Raw genomic sequence first — 24,625 nt, 5'->3', positions numbered from 1 at the left:
TTTCTTCCTTCTTAAAAAAAATAGTTGTACTTGCTAGTGGAAAAAATGTTAAGATACCAGAAGTCAGCAAACATGATTTAATTCCGATTAGGAGGGGGGAAAAATCTGCGGTAATATTTTATTAACAGCTCATAAAAATATTCCATAAAGACTGGAAAGTTTTTTTAATGTTTTTAAATTAAGCTAAACCTAATTTAGTAAGAACACCGTAATGGAAAAATTGGGAGGAAAAACAATGATTATTATCTTGCCCATGAGTATTTTTAAGGCATTTATTTATTGAAATGATATCCTTTCTATCCACACAAAATGGCTAACAACAATCTATATATATATAAATGACTCTGTGTTTGTGTGTGTGTGTTCCAGCATAACTCTGGAAGGCCTCGAGAAAATTCAATCAAACTTGGTACACAGATGACTTACTCTCTGGAAACAAATACTGTGGGGTAAGACACCCTCAGGGTTTGTGTTCTGTTAAGATACAGCCTGTTGTGCCTTAAAATGGCTTCTGCCGTACTGCCGTAAAATGGCTTCTACTGTACAGCGCAGTGGAGTTGTCATGGTAACAGCTTCACAGTACTCCACAATGGGGCTCCCTCTGGTAACGGGAAAATCCAACATTAGAAATCTGGATATTTTCCCCTTATAAATAAGTATCTAGACAACTCTGGGTAATCAGCTAATATACATTAAAAATAGACATTGCAAGACATTGCTCTTTGCAGATGGAAGGATTAGTAATGGCATTTATCTGATCTCCTCTGCAGGTTCTGAAAAAAAGCCACTAAAAAAGGTATCTTCATCAAATCCCCATCCAGAGATTGACGGACCAGGAGAAAATCTTAAAAGTCCAGGCTGACCGATATACAGGTCAAAAAGTGAGGAAATTTAACCCCAAACTATGCAAGCTTCTGTAGGTCGTAAAATTATTTTGAATTGTGCCTGGATCTAAGAAAATACCATTTATTCTTTATAAGTACCCCATCATAAAATTGCACCATACAATTTGTGACTTGCCAAAGTTTATCCAACATAGCCCCGGACTACAGATAGTTCTTGACTTACTAGAATGATTGATCCATCCTAATACAAGTAGTCCTCGATTTACAACAGTTCATTTAGTGACAGTTCAAAGTTACGACGACACTGAAAAAAAAAGTGACTAATGACTGTTTTTCACACTTGCAACCTTTGCAGAATCCCTGATGATGATCAAAATTCAGATGCTTGGCCACTGGTTCATACTTATGACCGGTGCAATGTCCCGGGGTCACTTTTTGCAACCTTCTGACAAAGTCAGTGGGGGAAGCCAGATCACTTCACAACCAGATTGCGAACTTATCAACTGCAGTGAGTCACTCAAAAACTGTGGCAAGAAATGTTGTAAAATGGGGCAAAGTTCAGTTAACAAATTCTCACGTAAATTTTGGGCTCAATTGTGGTCATAAGTGGAGGACTACTTGTATAGCGCAGGAAATTCATACTGTACAAAGCTTGGGAATCCTTGAGAAGTGCCCTTTTACGGAAAATTAGATTTCTAGTTTTGATTAGTGATTTAGCTTGGTATTTGTAGGTTAAAGTTCAGTAAGGACTTTCGCTTTCATTTTTACAATCGATAAAGATATATTTTACGATATTTTAAAAGCAACTGATGATATTCTAGATAAGAGCAGCTATTTTAGACATTTCTAAATATACTCTATATTTCTTTATCTCCCTGAATCTTGTTGTTCCATATACTTTTGTATATTTAATTTTTTTATAAAGCCAAAAATTGGCATTGGGGTTTTTTTTCCTCCTCTGGATTTTGTTTAAACCGATATATAGGGCTTGTATTTTATTCATTGCTAGCATAATTTGAACGGAATAAAAAGGAATATAAAAAGTATAAAAATATACTGTAAGTTTCATTAATGTAATACTTAATATAGCATAGTCAAAAGTACTCATAATGTGGTTGAGAGAAAGATTCTAAGCAGCTATTGAATACACGGGAGGGAAAAAAGATTAATTATCAATAGGTTTTGACAGTTCTGAAAACATGACTGCAGAATTTCTGGAATTCTGAGTAAACTGATTTTCATTTTAAATCATGAATGGAACAGAGACTTGGAGATAAGTGCAGTATACAGTGACGTCAAAGGATGACTACAGTTTTCTGAGGATGCTAATTTGTGATTCAAGGGATACACAAAGAAATGAAAAGAAAACCTCACTAGTACACAAGCCAAGAAGCCAAGAGAGGCGATTTGGGATAATTTTGTTAGCTTAAATGCATCTGTAATCTGCTGCCTTCCAGATGGGTTCAATTCCTTATTTTTCCACATACTTTTATGAAGTATTGCAAGCAGTATGTATAAAAGTTAACACAAACTACAAAAAAAGGAACAAATGAAGTATGAAAAATACAGTGAAGAAAAAAGAATACTAAAGAATAGAGAAGAGAAATATTTTTTAAAAAGCTTCCCTCTTCATCTCAACAAGTATAAACAATTTTAACTGCTCACTTGCTCTTAAAATACAGTAAACAATTCTCTTCATCTTATAACACGTCCTTTATCTATAAACAAATCCTAAAATCCAAATCATTCAATTCTGGTCAGCAAAAGTCCATTAAGGATTACCAGACGTAACATCATCTGTTTCAACCTTGATCAACTAAACCCACTTTATATTCCTACCCACTACTTTTAACGATCAATCTTTTCTCATGGTTAAGAGGGCCTCTGTGTGACTGTGAGTTGTGGACTGCTTTCCTGGACCAACAAGTGATGCTCACATTCACCCACGTCCTAATCACTTTCCATCTTGATTACTGCAATGTGCCCTATATGGGGCTAGCTTTGGCTGCCAATTTGCTTCCATGCCCAATTAAAAGGGCTGGTTGCACCCTTAAAGCCTGACATGATTTAAGGTCAGGTTATTTGAAGGACTGTCTTTTTCCACGTACTCCAGCTGACCCACATAAGCAGGGAGACATGCTATGGGTCCCCTCTCTTAAGGAGGTCCATCTGGTGGGACCAAGAGGAAGGACCTTCTCCATGATGGCTCCCTCCCCATGGAACTTCATCCCTCCAGAGATAAGATTGGTCCCCACCTTGGTACTCTTCCTAAAGGCCCAGAAGACATAAGCTTTTGCCAGCAGGTTTGGGGACTCCAGGGTGATACGGAGCCCATCAAGAGGTTGGTTTGACTGCTGTCACTTGTAGCGAGGTAGGGTTATTGGGTTTGGGGTTTGACTTCTGTAAGCTGCCTGGAATCATTGTGAGTTCGGCGGCCATATCAATTTTCCTAAATAATAAATAAATCTTTAATCCCTTCAAATAATGTTCTATAACTGGATTTCCTCTTCCTTCCTTTATTCTTCCCTCCTTCCCCTTTCTTTCTTTTCTTTTTTCTTTTTCTTTCCTTTCTTTCCTTCCTTCCCCTTCCTTCCTTCCTTCCTTCCCCCTTCTTTTCAAAAACTTTCAGAGATCTCTTGTGTAGATCTCCTATAGGAAAATTATCCAAAGCAGTCCTCTGGTTGGCTGGCTGCTGTCCCCTTTCATTATTAAAACATCAGGTGATTTCATTTGTACACCTAAGATTTCATCATTCTCCAAATCATTCTTATATAGCCTGCCATTTTCAAGTCCATGTTCAGTTCCATTTCAGTCTCAAATGTGTTCCCCTTTTGCAGTAATGTTCACAGTCTCTACGATAGCAGATATTTCTGATATTAACTTCTGAGTCCATTATTCACATATATCCTTCAGTACATTCAATGTTAAAGTATTTTATTCCATTCTGCGTTAAAGAGTTAAATGAGTCTTCTCCTTTAACTGTAATCTTTACTTCGTTTTAGCTCCCTCTAGCGTCCAACCTTCAAAGTCCCACCATATTTTATATTTTATCTTACTTAGCAGCAGATATTTTGGACTCCGTCGTGGTCATATGTCAAGGACTACCTGTACATGTGGAAAATCCCACAATCTTTCCTTTCTGTGGAGAGATTTTATTATCTTCTTGTTGACTTAATGCTGTCTCTGTCTTTTTCAGGGATGTCTAGCTTACCATATTCTTATCAGAAGTTTCCAATGAGCTAAGTTCCAAGAATTCTCTAGTACCATAATTGTTTTGATCACGATAAGTCGCTAATTCTAGGAGTTGAAATATAACAAATCTCGAGAGCACCAGACTGACTGAAAACTGACTGAAATCATCCACCCACAGGATATTCAAATAATGAAACATGTACGTAACTTTCTTCGAATTTTAAGTCTATGTTTAGAGCTAATTTAGAACCAGTTAAGCCTCCAGGAATTTAATAAGTAATTCACACTCAATGTATTTATTATTATTGATTTATCTGCAAAAGATTATATTGTGAGCTGCTAAGGTTATAAAGTTGAAAGAAGGCATAACATTTATTAGATATTTATCTATTTATTTAGCATATGGCATATATCGTACATGGACTATCAATTTATTTGGTACGTATAGTTTTTTAAAATTTAGGAATTATTTTTAATTCACCAAATGCGATACTATTTGTTTTTTTAAATTGTAGTGACAACATATGCATAGTTGTGTGTGTGTGTGTGTGTGTGTGTGTGTGTATCGTGTTTCACCAAAAATAAGACAGGGTCTTTTTTTCCCTTTGGCCCCCAAAATAAGCTCTTGGCCTTATTTTTGGTCTTATTCTTTTTGAGGTGCAGAAGGCAGCGAGCGTGGTCACCTCATGGCTGCTACTGTGTTGCGACATTTTCAGGGAGGACTTATTATCAGGGGAGGTCTTATTTTCAGGGAAACAGGGTAGGTAGGTAGGTAGGTAGGTAGGTAGGTGTGTGTGTGTGTGTGTGTGTATCGATGTCGGAAGATATATATATTTAATATAGATGGATATTTAAGGTAAAGGTTCCCCTCGCACATATGTGCTAGTCGTTCCTGACTCTAGGGGGCGGTGCTCATCTCCGTTTCAAGCCGAAGAGCCAGCATTGTCCGAAGACGTCTCCATGGTCATGTAACCAGCATGACTAAATGCCAAAGGTGCACGGAACGCTGTTACCTGCTCACCAAAGGTGGTTCCTATTTTTCTACCTGCATTTTTACATGCTTTTGAACTGCTTGGTTGGCAGAACCTGGGACAAAGTAACGGGAGCTCACTTCATTACGTAGCGCTAGGGATTAAAACCGCCAAACTGCCAACCTTTCTGATTGAAAAGCTCAGCATCTTAGCTACTGCTACATATACGTATGTGTGTGTGTGTATATATGTGTGTGTGTGTGTGTGTGTATTTGTTTTTGTAGATTTTCACAGGTGCAGGCGAGTGGGACCTTGTCGAAACGTCACCAAGATACTCTCAATCTTACACGGGAAAATACCCAAATACGCCAAGACCTGAATGTATGTATGTATGTATGTATGTATGCATGCATGCATATATATGTGTGTGTGTGTGTGTGTGTGTGTGTGCGCGCAGGTCTTGGCGTATTCAGGTCTTTTCCCGTGTAAGATTGAGAATAGAGCTGATAAACAAATGAAGTATAGATCTATTTCAAGCTATTTAGCTCCGTACCCTTACTGGGATTCAAACCTGGGCTGTTTTTACATATTAGGCAGTTATATTAACCTCTAAGCCACAAGCTCTTCTTCCTTATATATATATGTGTCTGTGTATGTGTGCACACACAGACACACACACACACTATATCACAGAAGTGAGTACCCTCCCTCACATTTTGTAAATATTTAACCTCTAAGCCACAAGCTCTTCTTCCTTATATATATGTGTCTGTGTATGTGTGCACACACACACACACACCATATCGCAGAAGTGAGTACCCTCCCTCACATTTTGTAAATATTTAGGTATATCTTTTCATGTGACAACACTGAAGAAAGGACACTTGGCTACAATGTAAAGTAGTGAGCATGCAGCTTGAATAACAGTGTAAATGTGGGCTGTCCTCTCAAAATAATGCAACACACAGCCATTAGTGTCTAAACTGCTGGCAACAAAATGTGAGGGGGTGTACTCTCTTCTGTGATATAACACACAGACACACACACGTATGCATGTACACAAAACCCCATTCTGGAAAATGCTACCATTTGGCAAATGCTAGCTCCTCACCCTTTTTTTTTTAAAAAAAGCCCTTTTTAAAAAGTTGCACAATTGTCGGCATTATAGTTTTATGATCTCTTGACACTGAAATAAAAGCTTCTTTTAACCAGCGGTTTTCAAGTTCTCCATTCAAAACCCTGCGTTTGGCTGCTGCCCTGGCTCTCTATTTCATTTGCAAGGGGATCCCCAGCAGCTTCACTTAAAGGGTTTTGGCCACCGACCAGCTCGCCTGCTGTGACGGACTCCAGGAGGCGGTAACCCTGTATCGGAGGCCAAATCCTTTAACAGTGTCGCCCTCTCCTTTAAAGTTAATCTGAAATATTTTGGGCCGAGGAGGAAATGAAAGGTGAGTTTCGCTCCCTTCCTATGGCACTAAGACTTCCTGAGCTAAAACTTCGGTTTGAAATCTACTGTTTCCTAGTTGCAATCCCCAACTGAGTCTGTCAGAGAGAAGCTGAGTGTAGCAGAAACATGGGAAAAAAATAAAAATAAAATAAAACAATTTAACCATCTGCTCAAGTATAAACGGTTGTTTAAAAAAAAAAGACAGTCTTGCATGCTGCTTTTCTACCTAAATGAGCAAAGGTAGCTTGATAAACAAAAAGAAAAAAAAATCAACCTACAATTTGATATTATTATATAATGGAGCTTCAATTATCCTGTTTCCCCAAAAATAAGACCTCCCCGGATAATAAGCCCGACTGGGCTTTTGAGTGATGACCAACCGTCCCAATTGATGGACTGAGTCGAACCTGGGGGTCTGCCTGGCAATAGCAGGGGGCATGTGCGGGGGGGGCACTCATATTGCATTTGGGGGCCTCATGTGGGGCCCCCGCGCCCCTGGAAAGCCTCTTGCATCAACTTGAAAACCAAAAATGGGTGAGGGGGGCCGAGGCGCATGCACGGGGGAGGCAGGGAAGCATGGAGGGGCGTGGGAACATGGGAGGAGTTACATGCATGAGTGGGGTGCATGTGGGGGTCTCGTGCACAATGCATTATAGGTGCGGGGGCACACACACACACACTGTTGTGTACATCCGTGCATGCTTTCGGCACGCAACGACGAGAAGGTTAGCCACCACTACAGTATAATATTCTTTTTCCTTCTTTTTTTCTTTCTCTTTGCCAGAAATCACATAAGCTGTGGGATCTCTAGTGTAATATATACAGTCCTGGGATTGAGGAGACCAGGTGAGATATCCCTCCGGGAAATAAATGGCGGAAGGAATAACTACCAAGCGACAACGCTAAGGCTCAACACGCCGGGGGGCAGAGTCTGCGATCTCCATTCGGGGAAAAGGGATCTGAATTTATTTATTTTTTCATTTTACAAGCTCATCAGCCCAACCGCTACAGCATCGTTAAAAGAATCTCGCGTAGGAAAAGATACCGGAAAAGATAAAAGTTCTGGACGATCACAAGATAGTGCTGGTTTAGCCCGAGTTGTAAACAAGTGTGAGGCAAGAAGTTTCCAAGTTGCACAAAAACACACAATGACGAAGCTCCTACAGGCCATAAAGCTTGAACAGCAAGACGCAATGCAAATAAAAGATTCTGTTGCAAAGATTTCTAGCTAAACTTGTTAGCGGTTCCAAAGAATTCGAGCGGATCGTTGCAACACGCAGGGCCTGCTTGCTTCCTCTTGCATTGTCCCAGTTCTTCCTGATTACGCAAGTACAGTGTCCCACCCCCACACCATCGCTCTGCTAAACAACTAATAGCCACTGTCAAACATTGTCAAACACTGTCAAACACTGTCAAACTAACTAGTAAGGCTATATTGCTATTATCCTTCTCATCCTTCCTGTTACCTATTTCCTTGTCTTCCTATGACTGTTGCTTGAATCTTACAATTTATATTGTTTAGTATCCTAGTATGATTCATATTGATTGCTATCACCGAATGTTGTATCTTATGATTTAGGATTGCGTTTTAGGATTATGATTACGATCACTTGTTGCTTTCATGTACACTGAGAGCTTATGCACGGGAAACAAATTCCTTGTGTGTCCAATCATACTTGGCTAATAAAGAATTCTATTTTCTCTTCTTTCCTCTTTTCTCTTTTTTTCTTCTTCTTCTTCTTCTTCTTCTTCTTCTTCTTCTTCTTCTTCATCATCATCATCATCATCATCATCATCATCATCATCATCATCATCTACTTCAGCTTTGGCGTCTTCAATCTCATTTGTTTTTGGGCAAATGAGGCATTTTGAAAAGGTGTCCTAGATCCAGGATGTCCAACATTGGCAACTTCAAAACTTCTGGACTTCAACTTCATGGCCGGCTGGGGAATTCTGGGAGTTGAAGTCCACAGGTCTTAAGGTTGCCAATGTTGGACACCCCAGTTCTAGGCCTTCTGCACAAAAGGGTTGACAATGCGTATCTTGCCTATCCCAAAGAAGATATGCCAGGCCGCTACCCTGTGGCCTCTCCAAATTTGTCTTGCCAGATACTGTCTAATGCCCTGTGTTCCTTTTTTTTCTTTTTTTCCTGAGCTCATGGTTTACGATGATTAATGATTTATGATGTATGACCTATCACTTGTTGCTTGTATGTACACTGATAGCTTATGCACCGGAGACAAACACCTTGTGCGTCCAATCATACTTGGTCAATAAAGAATTCCATCCTACCCCATCCCATATTTTCTGTCCTGTCCTATTCTACAGTTTATTCTATTCTGTTCTGTTCTGTATTCTACTCTTCTATTCCTACTCTATTCCTACTCTACTCTGTTCTGCATTCCTATTCCATTGCATTCCACTCCATTCTATATTCTATTCTATTCTATTTTTCTATTCCTACTCTACTCTGTGCTGCTCTGCACTGCTCCACTCCACTCCATTCCATGAGACACCATTCCACTCCATCTCATTCCATTCCACGGGATGTGATGAGATGCAACACCACTCCACTCCACTCCACCTCCATCCCATCCCATTCCTATCCCATCCTCCAGTCTATATTCCACTTCATTCCATTCTATTAATTAGCCTTCTGAACAGACCATTAGGCTGCAGCCACTTACAATTTTTATTCTTCGAAGAAAGCATATAAACAGTTTTAGGATTCAGATGCATTCTTAAAACCAGGGGTGGGAGGGAATGCACTGGATGGATTCTGTAAAGTGTTACCTTGCTGTGTGGTGTTTTTGTTTGTTTGTAATTCAACGAATCTTTAAAAAAATAGAGAATCAGAGAGCTCAGGAAGCTCCACAGAGTTAAGGGCATAGTAAAAGCCATATATTGGGGATCCCAGTGTCGGCCACACAATGGGTATAATATATATGGACAGCTCTGACTGAGGAAATGGGAATGGCAGAAAAGTTGGGGAAAGGGGTGCCTTCACACCCTTGTGTAACTGGAAACACATGCGTTCCGAGACAGGCAGGATCAGGACGCTTCAAGTGTAACCAGATCCTCCAGATGTAGGCAGTCCAAGAAGCAAAATGATTACCAAACAACGCAGATTATTACGAAGGAAAATAAGAGTCAGAACTCAAGACCACCTGGTAGCAAAATCCTTCTGAAATAAACGCCTTTAGAAAATGATTTACAGGTAGGTGGTCCTCCGCCTACGACCACGATGGAGCCCGAAATTTCTATTGTTAAGCGAGACGGTTGTCCAGTGAGATTTGCCCCATTTTACGACCTTTCTTGCCACAGTTAAGTTAGTGACACGGTCGTTAAGTGAATCATGCTTCCCCCCATTGACTTTGCTTGTCAGAAGGTCGCAAAAGGATCTCCAGGATGCTGTGACCGTCATAAATAGGAACCAGCGGACAAGCATCTGAATTTTGATCACATGACCATGGGGATGCTGCAACGGTCGTAAGTGTGAAAAATGGTCCAAAGTCACCTTTTTCAGTTACATTGTAATATTGAACGGTCACTAAATGAATCACTGTAAATTGAGGACTATCTGTATCTTAAAAGTACAGAGGAGGAATAACCTTTTTAGTTGATTTTCTATCATGACAATAAAACCAGAAATACAGGTCGTTCTCAACTTATGACCACAGTTAAGCCCAATTTTTTTGTTGTTAAATGAGACTTTTGTTAAGTGAGTTTTGCCCCATTTTATAACCGTTCTTGCCACAGTTGTTAAGTGAGTCACCGCAGCTGATAAGTTACTAACCCGGTTGTTAAATGAATCACGCTTTCTCTTTGATTTTGCTTGCCAAAAGTTTGCAAAACAGGATCACGTGACCTTGGGACACAGCAACGGTCGGAAGTATGAAACAGTTGCCAAGCCTCTGAATTCTGATCACGTGATCATGGAGATGCTGCAAAAGTCGTAAACGTGAAAAACGGTTGTAAGTCACTTTTTTCAATGCTGTTGCAACTTTAAACGGCCACTAAACAAATGGCTGCAAGTCTGTATTAGAGTTTTGATTTAAATGACCAATTCAGTGGATGGTGGACATTATGAATATTTACCCGATTTGTCATGCACAGCAACATTCTTGGACAAAGGACCCAAATGATGCCACTAAGTGAACTGTTGTAAGTTGAGGACTACCCTGTTTCCCTGAAAATAAAGACCTCCCTGGATAATAAACCCAATCGGGCTTCTGAGTGCTTGCTCTAAAGTAAGCCCTCCCCCCAAAATAAGCCCTCCCCGAAAATATTACAACACAACAGCAGCCATGAGGTGACCACACTCGCCACTTCCTGCACCTCAAAAATAAATAGACCTCCCTGAAAATAAGGCCAAAGGCTTATTTCGGGGGTCAAAAGAAAATAAGACCCCGCCTTATTTTCAGGAAAACACGGTACTTAGAATGGACAACTTTTTTTTAAAAAAAATATTTATCTGATTCCCTAAGTTTCAACATGAATTATGTACAACTACATTAATTCTCTGTTCGTATTAGAAATACTCATTCTGAACAATTACATACTTAGAAAATGAATCACTGCCTCCCAACGGAAAATCAGCATCAAATGCCCTGGTTCTAAAGGTAAACATTTCTTTCTAATCAATATTCTTAGAGTAAATTTCCTAGTAAGTACAATTACAAAGAACTTAAGATAAGATTCAGCAAGATATTCAAAACAAGGCCTTATCTGCACAACTGGGAAAAAAATGACTAACACTGAGCAGATTTTCCCCCCCACTTTGACGTCTCTGCTCTCATCACATAATTCTTTTCGTTCTAAAAATTTATCTGCTTGGTACCTCTGCACAAATTTCCTCCGTCCGGCTTCTGAAGCCTGACCTTCTTTTCTGGGTTTTGTGCGTTTTTCCTGTTTGCTTCAGTCTTGCCAGGTTCGCGCATTCTGCACACGGGGGTTTCCTTGTACGAAAACAATCGGTGTCCGGCACTTGCAGAAGGAACTGAACACACAATGTTGCACTAAAGGTACGACTGGCAGCTTAGCATAATGGCTGGCTCTGCTCCAGTCGTAAGTCGAGGACTGCTGTACTTGTTGTGGCAGAGCTGGCAACCAATTCGGACAGTGAGGAGGTTGGGGAGGGACATGGCCCAGTCCTGGAGTCTGGGGAAGGCTCGGATGAGGGCTCTGTGTCGGAGGCAGAGAGGGGGCCAGAGCCGTAGGCCAGTTATCAGCTGCCTTCAGAGTCAGACATCAGCAAGGCAGAAGAACAGCTGGAGCCTGTTCCCAGTGTGCGCATGCGCAGAGTTGCCAGACGAAGGGAACAGTTAAAGAACAGGGATCGACTTGGGAGTAAATCCAGATGATGAATGGCCTCTCTCAGAGGAAATAAAATAGGAGCAAAAGGCACCTCACCTTAGGCATGGGAGCCAGCTGGGTGACTTTGGACCAGTCATTCTATGACCAACCCATCTCACAGGGATTTTGAAATGTGTGTCTGTGTGTTCGTTCCAGCATAACTCTGGAATGCCTCGAGCAAACCCAAACATGTCCAGAAGTCAAGTTTAGTTGTATCTTTTTTTGTTTTCGTGGTTCTTTATGGGATCTCTGGCATGGGATCTCTGGCATCCCTTTATGGGATGACTGGCAAGATAGATTTCTTTAATTTTATAATTCCACAGTCTAGATCAGGGGTCTCCAACCTTGTCAATTTTAAGCCTGGTGGACTTCAACTCCCAGAATTCCCCAGCCAGCACTTGCTGGCTGGGGAATTCTGGGAGTTGAAGTCCGGACATCTTTAAGTTGCCAAGGTTGAGAAACACTGATCTACTGGATGTGAAATATATCTATTAATTCTCCTTTATCATCCAGCGTTGATAACCATTATATGCAAAACAAATCCATTACATGCATTTAAGTAAAAAGGGTAGCTATAGATTCCTATTTCTGCCACAGCTAAACCAAACAGCTGCCCTTGATCAAAACAGGACTCTACAGAATAGGAGTTCTTGTCTCATCAGACAAAAGTGAAATTCTATTTCTTTCTACTAATACATCAGTTCACACATTTATATGATGTGGAAGTAAACTATCCCCTTTTAATATATATTTATTATGTTTTGTCAATGGGAATAAAATACAACAGGAAAAAAAACCCAGAAAAAGCATACATCCAACAGCAACAAAAGAGAAAAGGGAAAAAATGTATAGAAAAAAGGGAAAAAAGACTAATTTTCTCCCCCCCCCCCTTTTGGGAAGCAAACTATCCTGCATCTTAGGATACCTGGATAAGCTTGGATGTGAAGTGATGCTGGCTTGCAAAAGTTGTTCAGGTACCAGGAAAAGACACTTATGAAATAGGACAGCGACACCTGCTGGCCACAATGAATATTAAAAGGATGAAAGTCTGAACTGCAGTAAATAATTTCTGATAAACACAAACACAACACGCCCCCTCCTCAAAATTTGAGGACCTGCTTAACTCAGCCCTCCAGCTCTGGCTGCTCTTCTCCTACATCATGAGCTGCAAGAGCGCATGTCAGAGGTGCCTCTGGAGAACCCCGGAGGGAAGGGGCTATCCTTGCCTTGAGGTGATGGGGAGGGGAAGCTGTTCCAGAGGAGAGGGGTTTGGGGGGGCCCTCCCATCACTCTTTTTGATAAATGTGATGAATACCTTCAGCAGGCATTCTCTGTGACCATGGATTGAGCGGGGAGAAACTGCATAGGAGAGGGGGTCTCGAAGATACTCATAATTTCTTGGTTATATAAATTTGATAAATAAATAAATACGGTAATAGATAAAATACTGTATTTTTTGGAGTATAAGACGCACCTTTTTCCCCTCAAAAAAGAGGCTGAAAATCTGGGTGTGTCTTATACACTGAATACAGCAATTTTTTTGCCTCCCGAAAGCCCGCCCCCTTCACCAAAATGGCTGTGCATAGCTTGTAGGCGGCTTTCAGAGAGCTCCTGGGGGCTGGGGATGGCAGAAATGTGCAAAAAACAGGCCATTTTTTGCTCAAACTTGCCCCCCCCCAGCCCCCAGGAGCTCTCTATAATGTCCTTTTTCTGACGAAAAACAGGCCGTTTTTTGCTCATTTTGGGGGGCCCATCCCCGCAGGAACACTCTACAAGCCTCCTAAGGGCTATTCATACCCTTTTTTTTGAAGAAAAAGGGGCCTTTTGGGGAGGTTTGCAGAGTGCAAAAACTTTTTTTTTTAATTTGCCTCTTCAAAACCTTGGTACGACTTATACTCCAGTGCGTCTTATACTCCGAAAAATATGGTAACTAACTAAAGTAGGGTAGCTCTGTTCATATTGCATGTTAAAGTCTTTCAGTATATTATTCTATTTGCATTCCTATGCTTTATGAGACATTGAACAATCAGAGATCTCCACGAAAGCTTTCCTACGCAATAGATATTGGATATATTTTATCTAATCAAAGAAATACATGAAACGTAATTATAATTTTCAACCCTATGAGGCTAGCAATGTCGAGAAAGTGGGTCTCCTCCCAATTATGGCATCTCTTTCCCGAGTGGTTTTTTTTAATGCAGTAACTGATAACCCGGCATTGCCCAGGGATTTACTTAATAGGGGGGAAATGTCCATAATTTCTAATGTTGGATTTTCTCCCTTACCAAAAGGAACCCCCTTGTGGAATACTGTGAAGCCATTACTATGGCAACTCCACTGTGCTGTGCAGTAGAAGCCATTTTACAGCAGTACAGTAGAAGCCATTAGGGGTGTCTTACACCCACAGTATTTTTCTCCAGAAAGTAAGCCATGTGTGTACCAAGTTTGGTTGAAATTGTGTTCCAGAGGAACACTAGAACACACACACACACCATTTACACACACACACACACACATATGCATACATACATACATACATACACACACACACACACACACACTTTAATAACTTTCTGACACCTGACAAAACAGTTTCTTATATTCCCTAACCTGGATTCTAAATTGCCTTGAATATCACGAGGATAATTTTAATCCAAGAACACTCTTGTGGTGATCCACAGCTCTTCTCAAACTTAATCTCACAATAATCTGTTTTTCATTCAGAAACTAATGATCAAACTAGTTTGCTTCAAACCAAGAATAGTAGTGGATGAAGAAGGATTCAAACCCAGATCTAGTCCCCTCATTGAATTATTTACACCAACGTGGTACAATAGGACTACTTTGCTGAAGGATAATAGCAGGAAGCCCAGTCCCAAAACTGTGTATAATTTCAACACCTACCCTGTTTCCTTGAAAATAAAACCTCCCTGGCCAATCGGGCTTTTGAGCGCATGCACTAAAATAAGCCCTCCCCCCAAAAATAAGCCCTCCCCCAAAATATTGCAACACAGCAGCAACCATGAGGCGACCACGCTCGCTGCCTTATGCACCTCAAAAATAATAAGACCTCCCTGAAAATAAGGCCAAGCGCTTATTTCAGGGATCAAAAGAAAATAAGACCCTGTCTTATTTTGGGGGAAACACAGTAGTTTCTTTCTTGCAAATTGCTTGGAAAAATCTTCCACCATCTTGATGCTCTCCAGACATTCACAACCAATGCCAATAATTCCAAGCCAGAAAACCATGTCAAGAAGTCACAGATCGTCATAGGAGAGAGACCCCACCGAGTCTTACATAACATTGATTGACATCTTAGGCAGCAAACAACAAAAGCACAAGTAGAGAAGCGATATCTTACCTTCTTGAGACGAGACCAGAGGTGGCATGTAATCGGGGATATACTCCTTCCTCTCTTCCGCATCTTTGCTTCCGGGCTGAGGAAACTGCAGCACATTGTTCTTACTCACAGGGAAGGAAGGGATCTGATGTGCAAAAGTCATAGGTTCGATATTGAGTATGTAATCTTCCAATTCGTGCAGGTTGACCCCCATGAGCTTAAAGGCTTCACCCACATCCTCCAAAATTGGGTCTGTCCGGCCATCTGGAACGCAAATAAATGTGAATGTCAAAAAAAAAAACCCAAACCTACCAAACATTTTTAAAAAGTTAACGTATCCGCCCGCCAAACAGAAGCGGCTTTTTGAAAAAGCAGCAAGTTAAGTTGGCCGTTCAAAACTTCATTTGAGATGACCGAGGAACGCAAACATTTTTTTTTTTTTGCCTTCCGCTTCCACGAGGCTGTATTTACTTGAGGAGCTATTATCAGGATTTGATTTTTCCCTGCCTGGCTCGGCTACGGAAATGACAACCAAATTGCAATTTAGCGAGTGCTCACTAGAGCGGAAAAGTAGGATATAAAATAAATAGAATTTACTCGGAAGGCGACTTGAAATAGTAATATCAGCAGAATTTCTACTCGGGCCTGTTCAGAAGTCACAAGCCAAGAATCCCCAAAGCAAGTAAATATACCTGGGTTCAAGCTGTCGATAAATATATATAGTTTTTTCCATGATATATATAACATTCCATCATACACATAAATACACACGCATGATATAACTGTGATGGCAAACCTATGGCATGTAGTGCCCTCTCTGATGATACGCGAGGCGTCACCCTAGTTCAGTTCTGCCACGCATGCACCCACACCTCCCGCCAGCCAGCTGGTCTTCAGGTCTCTGCTGTGCATGCGTAGGGGGTGGGGCACGTACGAGGGGGTGCACGCACAGGGAGTGTGCTGGGGATTGTGCACGCATGTGAGGGGCGAGTGCAGGGATCGCACGCATGCATGGGGGGGCTCATCACTATGATATAACATTGTATCATTACAACCCTTCTAACTCCATAGATAGTACAGGCAGTAGCAATAGCACTTACATACCGCTTCACAAATGTTTTACTGCCCTCTCTAAGCAGTTTACAGAGTCAGCCTCTCGCCCCCCAACAATCTGGGTCCTCATTTACCAATCTTGGAAGGATGCAAGGCTGAATCAACCTTGAGCTGGTGAGAATCGAACTGCAAACTCCTGGCACCAGGAGTTAGCAGAGGTAGCCTGCAGTACTGCATTCCAACCACTGTGCCACTTATGACCCCCCCAAATTTCTGTTGCTAAGCGAGACATTTGTTTAGTGAGTCTTACCCCCATTTACGACCTTTCTTGCCAAAGTTGTGTAGTGAAATCACTGCACTTGTTAAGGTGAGTAACACAACTGTTAAATGAATCTGGATTCCCCATGGACTTCGCTAGTCTGATGGTCATAAAAGGGGATCACATGACCCTGGGACACTGCAATCGTCATAAATGTGAGTCAGTTGTCAAGCAGCCAGATATAAATCCCATGACCATAGAGATGCTGCAACGGTCCTAAGTGTGAAAAATGGTCATAAGTCCCCTTTATCAGTGGCACGGTGACTTCAAATAGTCACTAAACAAAAATGGTTGTAAGATGAGGACTACCTACCTTTTCTTCTCTAACTACTTTTATAAGGATTATCTATCTATTTATCTATCCATCCATCCATCCATCCATCCATCCATCCATCTATATATCTATATCTATATCTATATCTATATCTATAATCTATCTATCTATCTATCTATCATCTATCTATCTATCTATCTATCTATCTATCTATCTATCTATCTATCTATCTATCTATCTATCTATCTATCTATCAAGGCAAATATCACTCACTCATCACGAAATCTCCAGAACCGTAAAACCTACAAACTTGAAATGTGGCCCTTATGTTCCTCTTGGCTTCTAGGTGCTCGCTAAGAAAGGATTTTTCAAAATGTCCATCAGATCATTAGTAATTCTTATACAGTAATTAACATGCTCTGATGCTAAGGAGTTCTACTCCCCCTCCCCCCCTGAAAAGAACTCTGTTCCAACTGCCAGTTGCCTCACATTCCGTTACCTCAGTTCAAACTGACAGACGTTCCACTCCTTCACTCAGTAATGAAGGAGTGGAATACTAAACACAACACTAAATGTTGGCACCTATCAGAATGTCTACACCTTCCGTCTATGGAACTGCTGATGGACTCAAAGCGGCGGGAGCGATAGTCCCTTATGTGCTTCAATTACCGGCCACCCCTGAGCCAACGGATTGTGAAACAAATTTCTCCTGCATAGCCTGATCACATAGTTTCGTCACAAAGCACGGGTATTCAGCTAGTTCTTTATATTATTCATATTGTCTTGTATTTTTGTATGAACTGCACCAGTAGAGGCTAAACCAATTTCGTTGTAAACATGATGTACAATGACAATAAAGGCTTTGAACTATATGTGACATTCAATGCTTAGGAATTAAATCCATAGATTTTTAACATGATATTAAAGTGGTTTGTCAAATGCCTTTTTCAGAAATGTTTGATTTGTTTTACTTCCCAGTTTGAGTGTTATAATCCTGCACTTCTCAGACTGTTCTTCACGGAAATCAACTCCAGCCAAATCACTATTTCAGTCTGAGACCAAGTTCAGATACAATAGCCATTTCCATAACAATACTAAGCTTAGGAGTGATAAAAATAACTTGAAAGACTTGGATTACCAATACACTAACGTGATATTTAAACATTACAATCTGTCTATTAAAAAAATTAATCTTCATACTCCTGATTAAAAAGCGGTTTCTATGTAATTTATCTTTTACATAAAGATATATTTTTTAAAAAGAGCTACAGTTTACCCATGCCCGGTGTCCTTGAGTATCTCTCTACAGCAGTGTTTCTCAACCTTGGCAACTTGAAGATGTCTGGACTTCAACTCCCAGAATTCCCCAGCCAGCATTCGCTGGCTGGGGAATTCTGGGAGTTGAAGTCCAGACATCTTCAAGTAGCCAAGGTTGAGAAATACTGCTCTACAGAACTTAAATTGTTGTCAGGCAAAAAATTTGCAAATATTTTCGATTTTGGAATTGTTCCTGCCAGACTGCCAGCTGTCTGCAATTTGGCAGTTCGAAGCTCAGTGTCAATGTCATAGGTCATAAGAGCATCAAAAGAGAAAGTGTCTTGACTGAGCTGGTAATAGGGGCATTATTAGGAGCTGAGGTGGCGCAGTGATTAAGAGTGCAGTAGTGCAGGCTACTTCAGCTGACTTGCTAGCTGCAGTTCAGCAGTTTGAATCTCACCAGGCTCAAGATTGACTCAGCCTTCCATCCTTCCGAGGTGGGTAAAATAAGGACCCAGATTGTTGGGGGCAAGAGACTGACTCTGTAAAAACCCGCTTAAAGAGGACTGTAAAGCACTATAAAGCGGCATATAAGCCTAAGTGCTATTGCTATTATAAAATCACACGGGTCTCGATAGGGTATCTCTTGTAGGGACAAATTCTCCTACAGATGGAGACTTTAGTCACTGAGAACAGAGGAGGGTAAAACATCAAGCCAGACTCTGAGAAATTGGGGTTTTTTGGAGGCAGGAGAGAGGAAACCAGTCAGCCATCTGGCCAGTTCAAACTGGAGTCAAGTGTAAACTGGACTACAGATGACCTCATTCTGGAATGCTCGGCGGCCCTTTCTCTAAAGGTTCCTTTTGGGGGGGGGGGGGTGTCGGAGAATATTCCAAAGCAGCCCTGCAGAATGAGTCACTTTCTTCAGAACTGCTTCTGACCATGGAGGTTGAATCAGTCCTGATAGGGAAAGTGGCACTTGAGAAAATAGGTGAATATTAGCAGTTATGTCTCACCTGTGCTTTTAGTTGCCCTGTTTTCCTTCGGAGCATCATTCTGGATAAAAACCTCTAGGCACTTGAAACAAGGTTTGCAAAATCTATCTATCTATCTATCTATCTATCTATCTATCTATCTATCTATCTATCTTTCTACCTACCTACCTACCTACCTACCTACCTACCTACCTACCTACCTACCTACCTGACTCCTACCTATCTGTCTAATTTAGAAACCACCTATCTCTTTCACAGAGAGACTCCGAGGCAGCATACAAATAAATTATGGGTTGGAAGCTTTGACTTCCTTATCTACAGATGAGAAAATGTTTCTGGACAAAGTCCCCTGGCCTCCTAATTCATTCTCATTCTCATTCTCATTCTCATTCTCATTCTCATTCTCATTCTCATTCTCATTCTCTCTCTCTCTCTCTCTCTCTCTCTCTCTCTCTCCCTCCCTCCCTCCCTCCCTCTCCCTCTCTCCCTCCCTCCCTCCCTCTCCCTCTCCCTCTCCATCCTATCCCATCCCATCCCATCCCATCCCATCCCATGCATTCCCCTCCATCCATCTCTCTAATTTAGAATCTGCCTTTCTGGTTGGGTGTCTTTGGGCCTGCCACTCACTCTCAGCTCACCTTACCTCACCGGGTTGTTGTTGAGAGGAAAATAGGAGGAGGGAGGAGCATGAAATTATATTTGATGCCATGAATTATTTCTATCACTAATAAAGGCAGAATATAAATAAATAAAACAATTCTAAGTGAAGTCTTATAGATGTATTGAACTAGGGACAGTAGACACCTGTCTATTTTTTATGTTAATTAACGTCTCCCAAAGGACTGATCTTATATATTAAGTTGAAAGTTGACTTGAGATCTACATACAGCACAGACTGTATGTCTTCTCGCAGCTAAACTCTTGGAAGCCTTCATCAAACACATCAGCTCTGTGGACAGGTACATTGAGTTCACACGTGAAGATGTGAAGGAAAACAGTCTTTCCTGGACTGTGCAGTGCACATTAAGGAAGACGGAAGTCTTGACACTTTAATTTACAGAAAACTCACACAAAGAGATCAGAATTTGGCAGTTCAAATCTCACCAGGCTCAAAATTGAGTCAGCCTTCCATCCTTCCGAGGTGGGTGAACTGAGGACCCAGATTGTTGGGGGCAATAGACTGATTCTATAAAACTGCTTAGAGGGGGCTAAAAAGCACTGAAAAGCAGTGTATAAGTCTAAGACCTATTGCTATCTTCATTATAAGAGGAACAAGAGCCATGGTGGCGCAGTGGTTAGAGTGCAGTATTGCAGGTAAATTCTGCCCACTGCCAGGAGTTTGATCCTGAGCGGGAAATTAGCTTGACTCAGCCTTCCATCCTTCTGAGATTGATGAAATGAGGTCCCAGATTGTTGGGGGCAAGAGGCTGACTCTGTAAAACCGCTTAGAGGGGGCTGAAAAGCACTGAAAAGCGGTATGTAAGTCTAAGACATATTGCTATTTTCATTATAAGAGGAACAAGAGCCGTGGTGGCACAGTGGTTAGAGTGCAGTACTGCAGACTAGTTTTGCTGACTGCCAGCTGCCTTGCAATTTGGCAGTATCAAATCTCACCAGGCTGAATGTTGACTCAGCCTTCCATCCTACTGAGGTAGGTAAAATGAGGACCCAGATTGTTGGGGACAAGATGCTGACTCTGCAAAACTGCTTAGAGAGGGCTGTAAAGCACTAAGTATATAAGTCTAAACCTATAAGTTACATTAAGGAATACAGAAGCTTCAACACTTTAGTTTACAGAAAACCCACAGAAAGAGATCAGAATTTACGTTTTGATTCTCACTACCCACTGGAACACAAAATGGGAGTGATCGGAACCCCACGCCACCAGGCTGAAAGTTCGCCTACCAGCACAGAGGAAAAAGAAGAAAGATCTAAGCATGTCAAGGAAGCCCTCAGAACTTGTGGCTATCCCAATTGGACCTTCATCAAATGAGAAACAGATCCATAACAGACAAAGAAGAGAATAACAAACGAAGCAACGTTGTCATTCCATACGTTGCAGGAATTATCTGAAAACTTCAGGAGGATTTTCAAACAACACAACGTACAGGCACACACTTTAAACCCAAGAGCACATTAGGGCAGAAACCTGTCCTCCCTAAGGATAAAACACCCAGACACAAACTGAGCAATAAGATATATGCAATACAAGGCAGTGAGAGATATGCAGATCTGAATTTTGGAGAAACAAAACAACCACTTCAGCAACGCATGGCACAACGTAGGAGAACAAACTCATCAGGGCAAGATTCAGCTGTCCATCTGCATTTGAAAGACAAGGTCCCTCCTTGTTAATGGGGGTTCCGTTATTAATTTTAACAGTTGCAGTAATTCGCTTCACAACTGTGGCAAGAGAAGGATACTAAAACAGGACATAATTCAGTTAAATGATTCGCTTACCAACAGAAATTTTGAGCTCGATTGGGGTCGTAAATCGAGGACTAACTGTATTTGTAGCTCAGGGTTGAAATTGGGGTCCTTAGTGTCTTCTAAACTTGGCCGTTTTCTTGAAGATATTTTATTAGCCAACTAGATAGCATCATCGGTGCCAGTAGACTACGAGTAGCATTGAAGGAATTACCTAGCTTGGTTAATGCAAGAAAACAGCCAAGTTGAGAATGCACCAAGGATCCCTCACGATTCCGTGGTTCTAAGATCATGTCTGCCAGCGCCTTCACTACCCTTGGAGATAATCCATCTGCTCCTGGTGATTTGAACCCGTTTAGCAATAGCAATAGCAGTTAGACTTATATACCGCTTCATAGGGCTTTCAGCCCTCTCTAAGCGGTTTACAGAGTCAGCATATTGCCCCCAACAACCTGGTCCTCATTTTACCCACCTCGGAAGGATGGAAGTCAACCCTGAGCCGGTGAAATTTGAACAGCCGAACTGCAGCTAACAGTCAGCTGAAGTAGCCTGCAGTGCTGCACTCTAACCACTGCGCCACCTCGGCTCTCTTTAGAGCAGACAGATGTCGTCTTCCTATTTTCTTTCCTGTTTTGACCTGCATCCCTGAGCGGTTCCTTTCAGAATAGAACAAAAACTTTATTGTCACTAATCAGCAAACACGTATGTACAACAATCAGCTGTAGAGGTGGTCAACAGTATTAAGTATCTGGGGGTGCAGATAACTAACAATCTGAACTGGTCTCTCGATACGTCATCCTTAGTAAAGCGTGCAAACCAGCGTCTGCGTTTCCTGCATCGGATGGGAACACATCTTTCTCCTTCTGTCCTAGCCACTTTTTACAGAGGCATAATGGAGAGCGTTTTAACATCCCTGTTTGGTGGTGGCAGCAGCCCCTCAGATAGAAAGTCCCTACAGAGAGTGGTGAGGACAGCGGAGAAGATTATAGGAAGCTCGTTTCCGGTTATTCAGGATACTGCTTATAAGTGCTATGTGCTTAGAGCTCGAAGCATTGTTAGAGACCCCACACACCCACTTTACGGTCTGTTTCTGGGAGGAGGTTTCCAAGTATTTCTAGCAGGACCTCCAGATTCTGTAAAAGCTTTGTTCCCTATGCCATCCATCTGGTAAACTTGCAGGATTTGTTTTTTTTTTCACCGTGTACATGTATTCATCCGGACTAGACTGTGTTTTCTCCATGTCATATAATATATGTGGATATATGCATAATTTTGTATTTATTTATTTGTTTGTTTATTTTGACATGTTTATGTAGTGTATATTAGAAGTGGTGACCCTTTGAGAGCAGAATGCAACTTAATTTCATTTTAACGTAGGAATGTACGATTACTGTACATTCAATGAGGCAATAAAGTTATTCTATTCTAAATCATACATTAAAATGAAACTTCGCTGCATTCAGCTCTCAAAAGATTACATATATATAATATATACACTTTATTTATTTATTTATCAGCTCAAATACAACACACACACACACATATAATATAATATATAATATAATATCATATCATATATGTATGTATGTATGTATGTATGTATGTAGTGTCACAACCCCTGGTATGCCCAAATATTTATTTATCAGCACAAATACCACACACACACACACACACATTCTCACACACATACACACATACATATATAAACCATTATGCATACATACACAGTACATCACAGAAGTGAGTACACCTCCTCATATTTTGTAAATATTTAAGTATATCTTGCCAGCTGTTTAGACACTAATGGCTCCGTGTTGTGTTATTTTGAGGGGATAGCACATTTAGACTGTTATACAAGGTGCATACTCACTACTTTACATTGTAGCCGAGTGTCATTTCTTCAGTGGTGTCACATGAAAAGATATGCTTAAATATTTACAAAACGTGAGGGGTTGTAATCACTTCTGTGAGACACACAAACACACACACACACCCCTACACACAGTGTTTCCCAACCGTGGCAACTTTTTTGTGGACTTCAACTCCCAGCATTCCCCAGCCAGCTACCTCCACTACCTGGACCGAGGCTGCCGGCGCTACGCCGCCTGGGGAATGCTGGGAGTTGAAGTCCACCCGCTCTTAAAAGTTGCCACGGTTGGGAAACATGGGCTGTTTTTTCCCTCACTTTTCTGGCGGTTGGCTTGCCCTCGGTCACCACGGCAACGCCTCTTTCCGCCTCGCGCCGTCTCCATGACAACCACCGCGAAAGGGGTACCCAGCCCCCTCCTGCCCCTTACGCCTCCGTCCCTCACTCACAGAGCTCGCAGTAGCGCCGGCAGCCGCGGCCCAAGGAGTGGAGGTAACGCTGGAGCACGTCGGTGAGGAGGTCGCAGGCGGAAAGCTGCACCGAGTCCCATCCCAGCGCCTGGCACACCTGCGCCACCGACACGCGGAGCAGCCACCGCGAGTAGCTCTCCGACATCTTCGCCTCACTGATGCTCCGGGCCCGGCAAGGCCCAGAGCGCCGCCATGGCCCCAGCTGAAGAAACAGACCCCCTCACGCCGCCGCTGCTACTGCTGTTGCAGCGGCCGCCATCTTGGAGTCGCCTGGCGGCCCCGGAGGCCACGGCAGCCGAGCGCGGAGCGCATCGATCGCGCGCGTGCGCCGTGGCGCTCGCGGCTCATCGAGAGATCGGGCTTCGTTTCCTTTCTTGGCCTCCCTGCGGCTGTTTTTTTTTTTTTTTTGAAAGGTGGATCGAACACGGGTCCTAAGTGGGTCGTGTGAATGTGGCGTGCTGTTTTTTTGGTTTTTTTTGGCAGTTCTTCTTTCTGGAGTACTTTATTTGAAGCGCCAGACTTAGCTGGGTGTCCTTACCTTAGTTTTAATTATATCCTATTTCTTTCATACCTTCTAAGTCTGGATGGATGGAAGGAGAGAGGAGAAATAGATTATAGATACGCAGATAGGTAGATAGAGGTAGGTAGAAGAAAGGATGGATGGATGGTAGATAGATGAAAGGAGAGATAAAATGAGAAATATAGATACACAGATAGGTAAATAGAGGTAGGTAGAAGAAAGGATGGATGGATGGATGGATGGATTGATGATTGATAGATAGATAGATAGATAGATAGATAGATAGATAGATA

At 41.7% G+C, this 24,625-nt stretch overlaps 1 protein-coding gene and 1 long non-coding RNA gene across 4 annotated transcripts in view; one reads left to right on the top strand and one right to left on the bottom strand.

Annotated features, from left to right (window-relative positions):
• TAF3 (TATA-box binding protein associated factor 3) overlaps nucleotides 1-24,091 on the bottom strand; it is a 171,135-nt gene extending 147,044 nt beyond the window's left edge. Inside the window, exons 1-2 of one of the 3 annotated variants that reach the window (XM_087722715.1) lie at nucleotides 23,792-24,091; nucleotides 15,172-15,414 (exon numbers count right to left, since the gene is read on the bottom strand). In XM_087722715.1, coding sequence (XP_087578841.1) covers nucleotides 15,172-15,414; nucleotides 23,792-23,957 — 409 coding nt within the window. In that variant the 5' untranslated portion in view covers nucleotides 23,958-24,091. The remainder of the gene's footprint in view (nucleotides 1-15,171; nucleotides 15,415-23,791) is intronic. The other 2 variants (XM_087722714.1, XM_087722716.1) reach the window with 2 other exon arrangements.
• LOC148044028 (uncharacterized) lies at nucleotides 7,238-7,674 on the top strand. Its single transcript, XR_015697675.1, has 2 exons — nucleotides 7,238-7,301; nucleotides 7,445-7,674. It is a non-coding gene; the product is annotated as an uncharacterized LOC148044028 (long non-coding RNA).
• Nucleotides 24,092-24,625: the final 534 nt, after the last annotated feature.

The sequence above is a fragment of the Thamnophis sirtalis genome, unplaced genomic scaffold (assembly GCF_051295495.1).
Source record: "Thamnophis sirtalis isolate CommonGarterSnake01/CBP01778 unplaced genomic scaffold, rThaSir2_p1.2 scaffold_9, whole genome shotgun sequence".
In the NCBI taxonomy this organism is placed as follows: domain Eukaryota; kingdom Metazoa; phylum Chordata; class Lepidosauria; order Squamata; family Natricidae; genus Thamnophis; species Thamnophis sirtalis.
The sequence above is the reverse complement of the archived record's forward strand: the minus strand, read 5'-3'. Positions and strand labels throughout refer to the sequence as shown.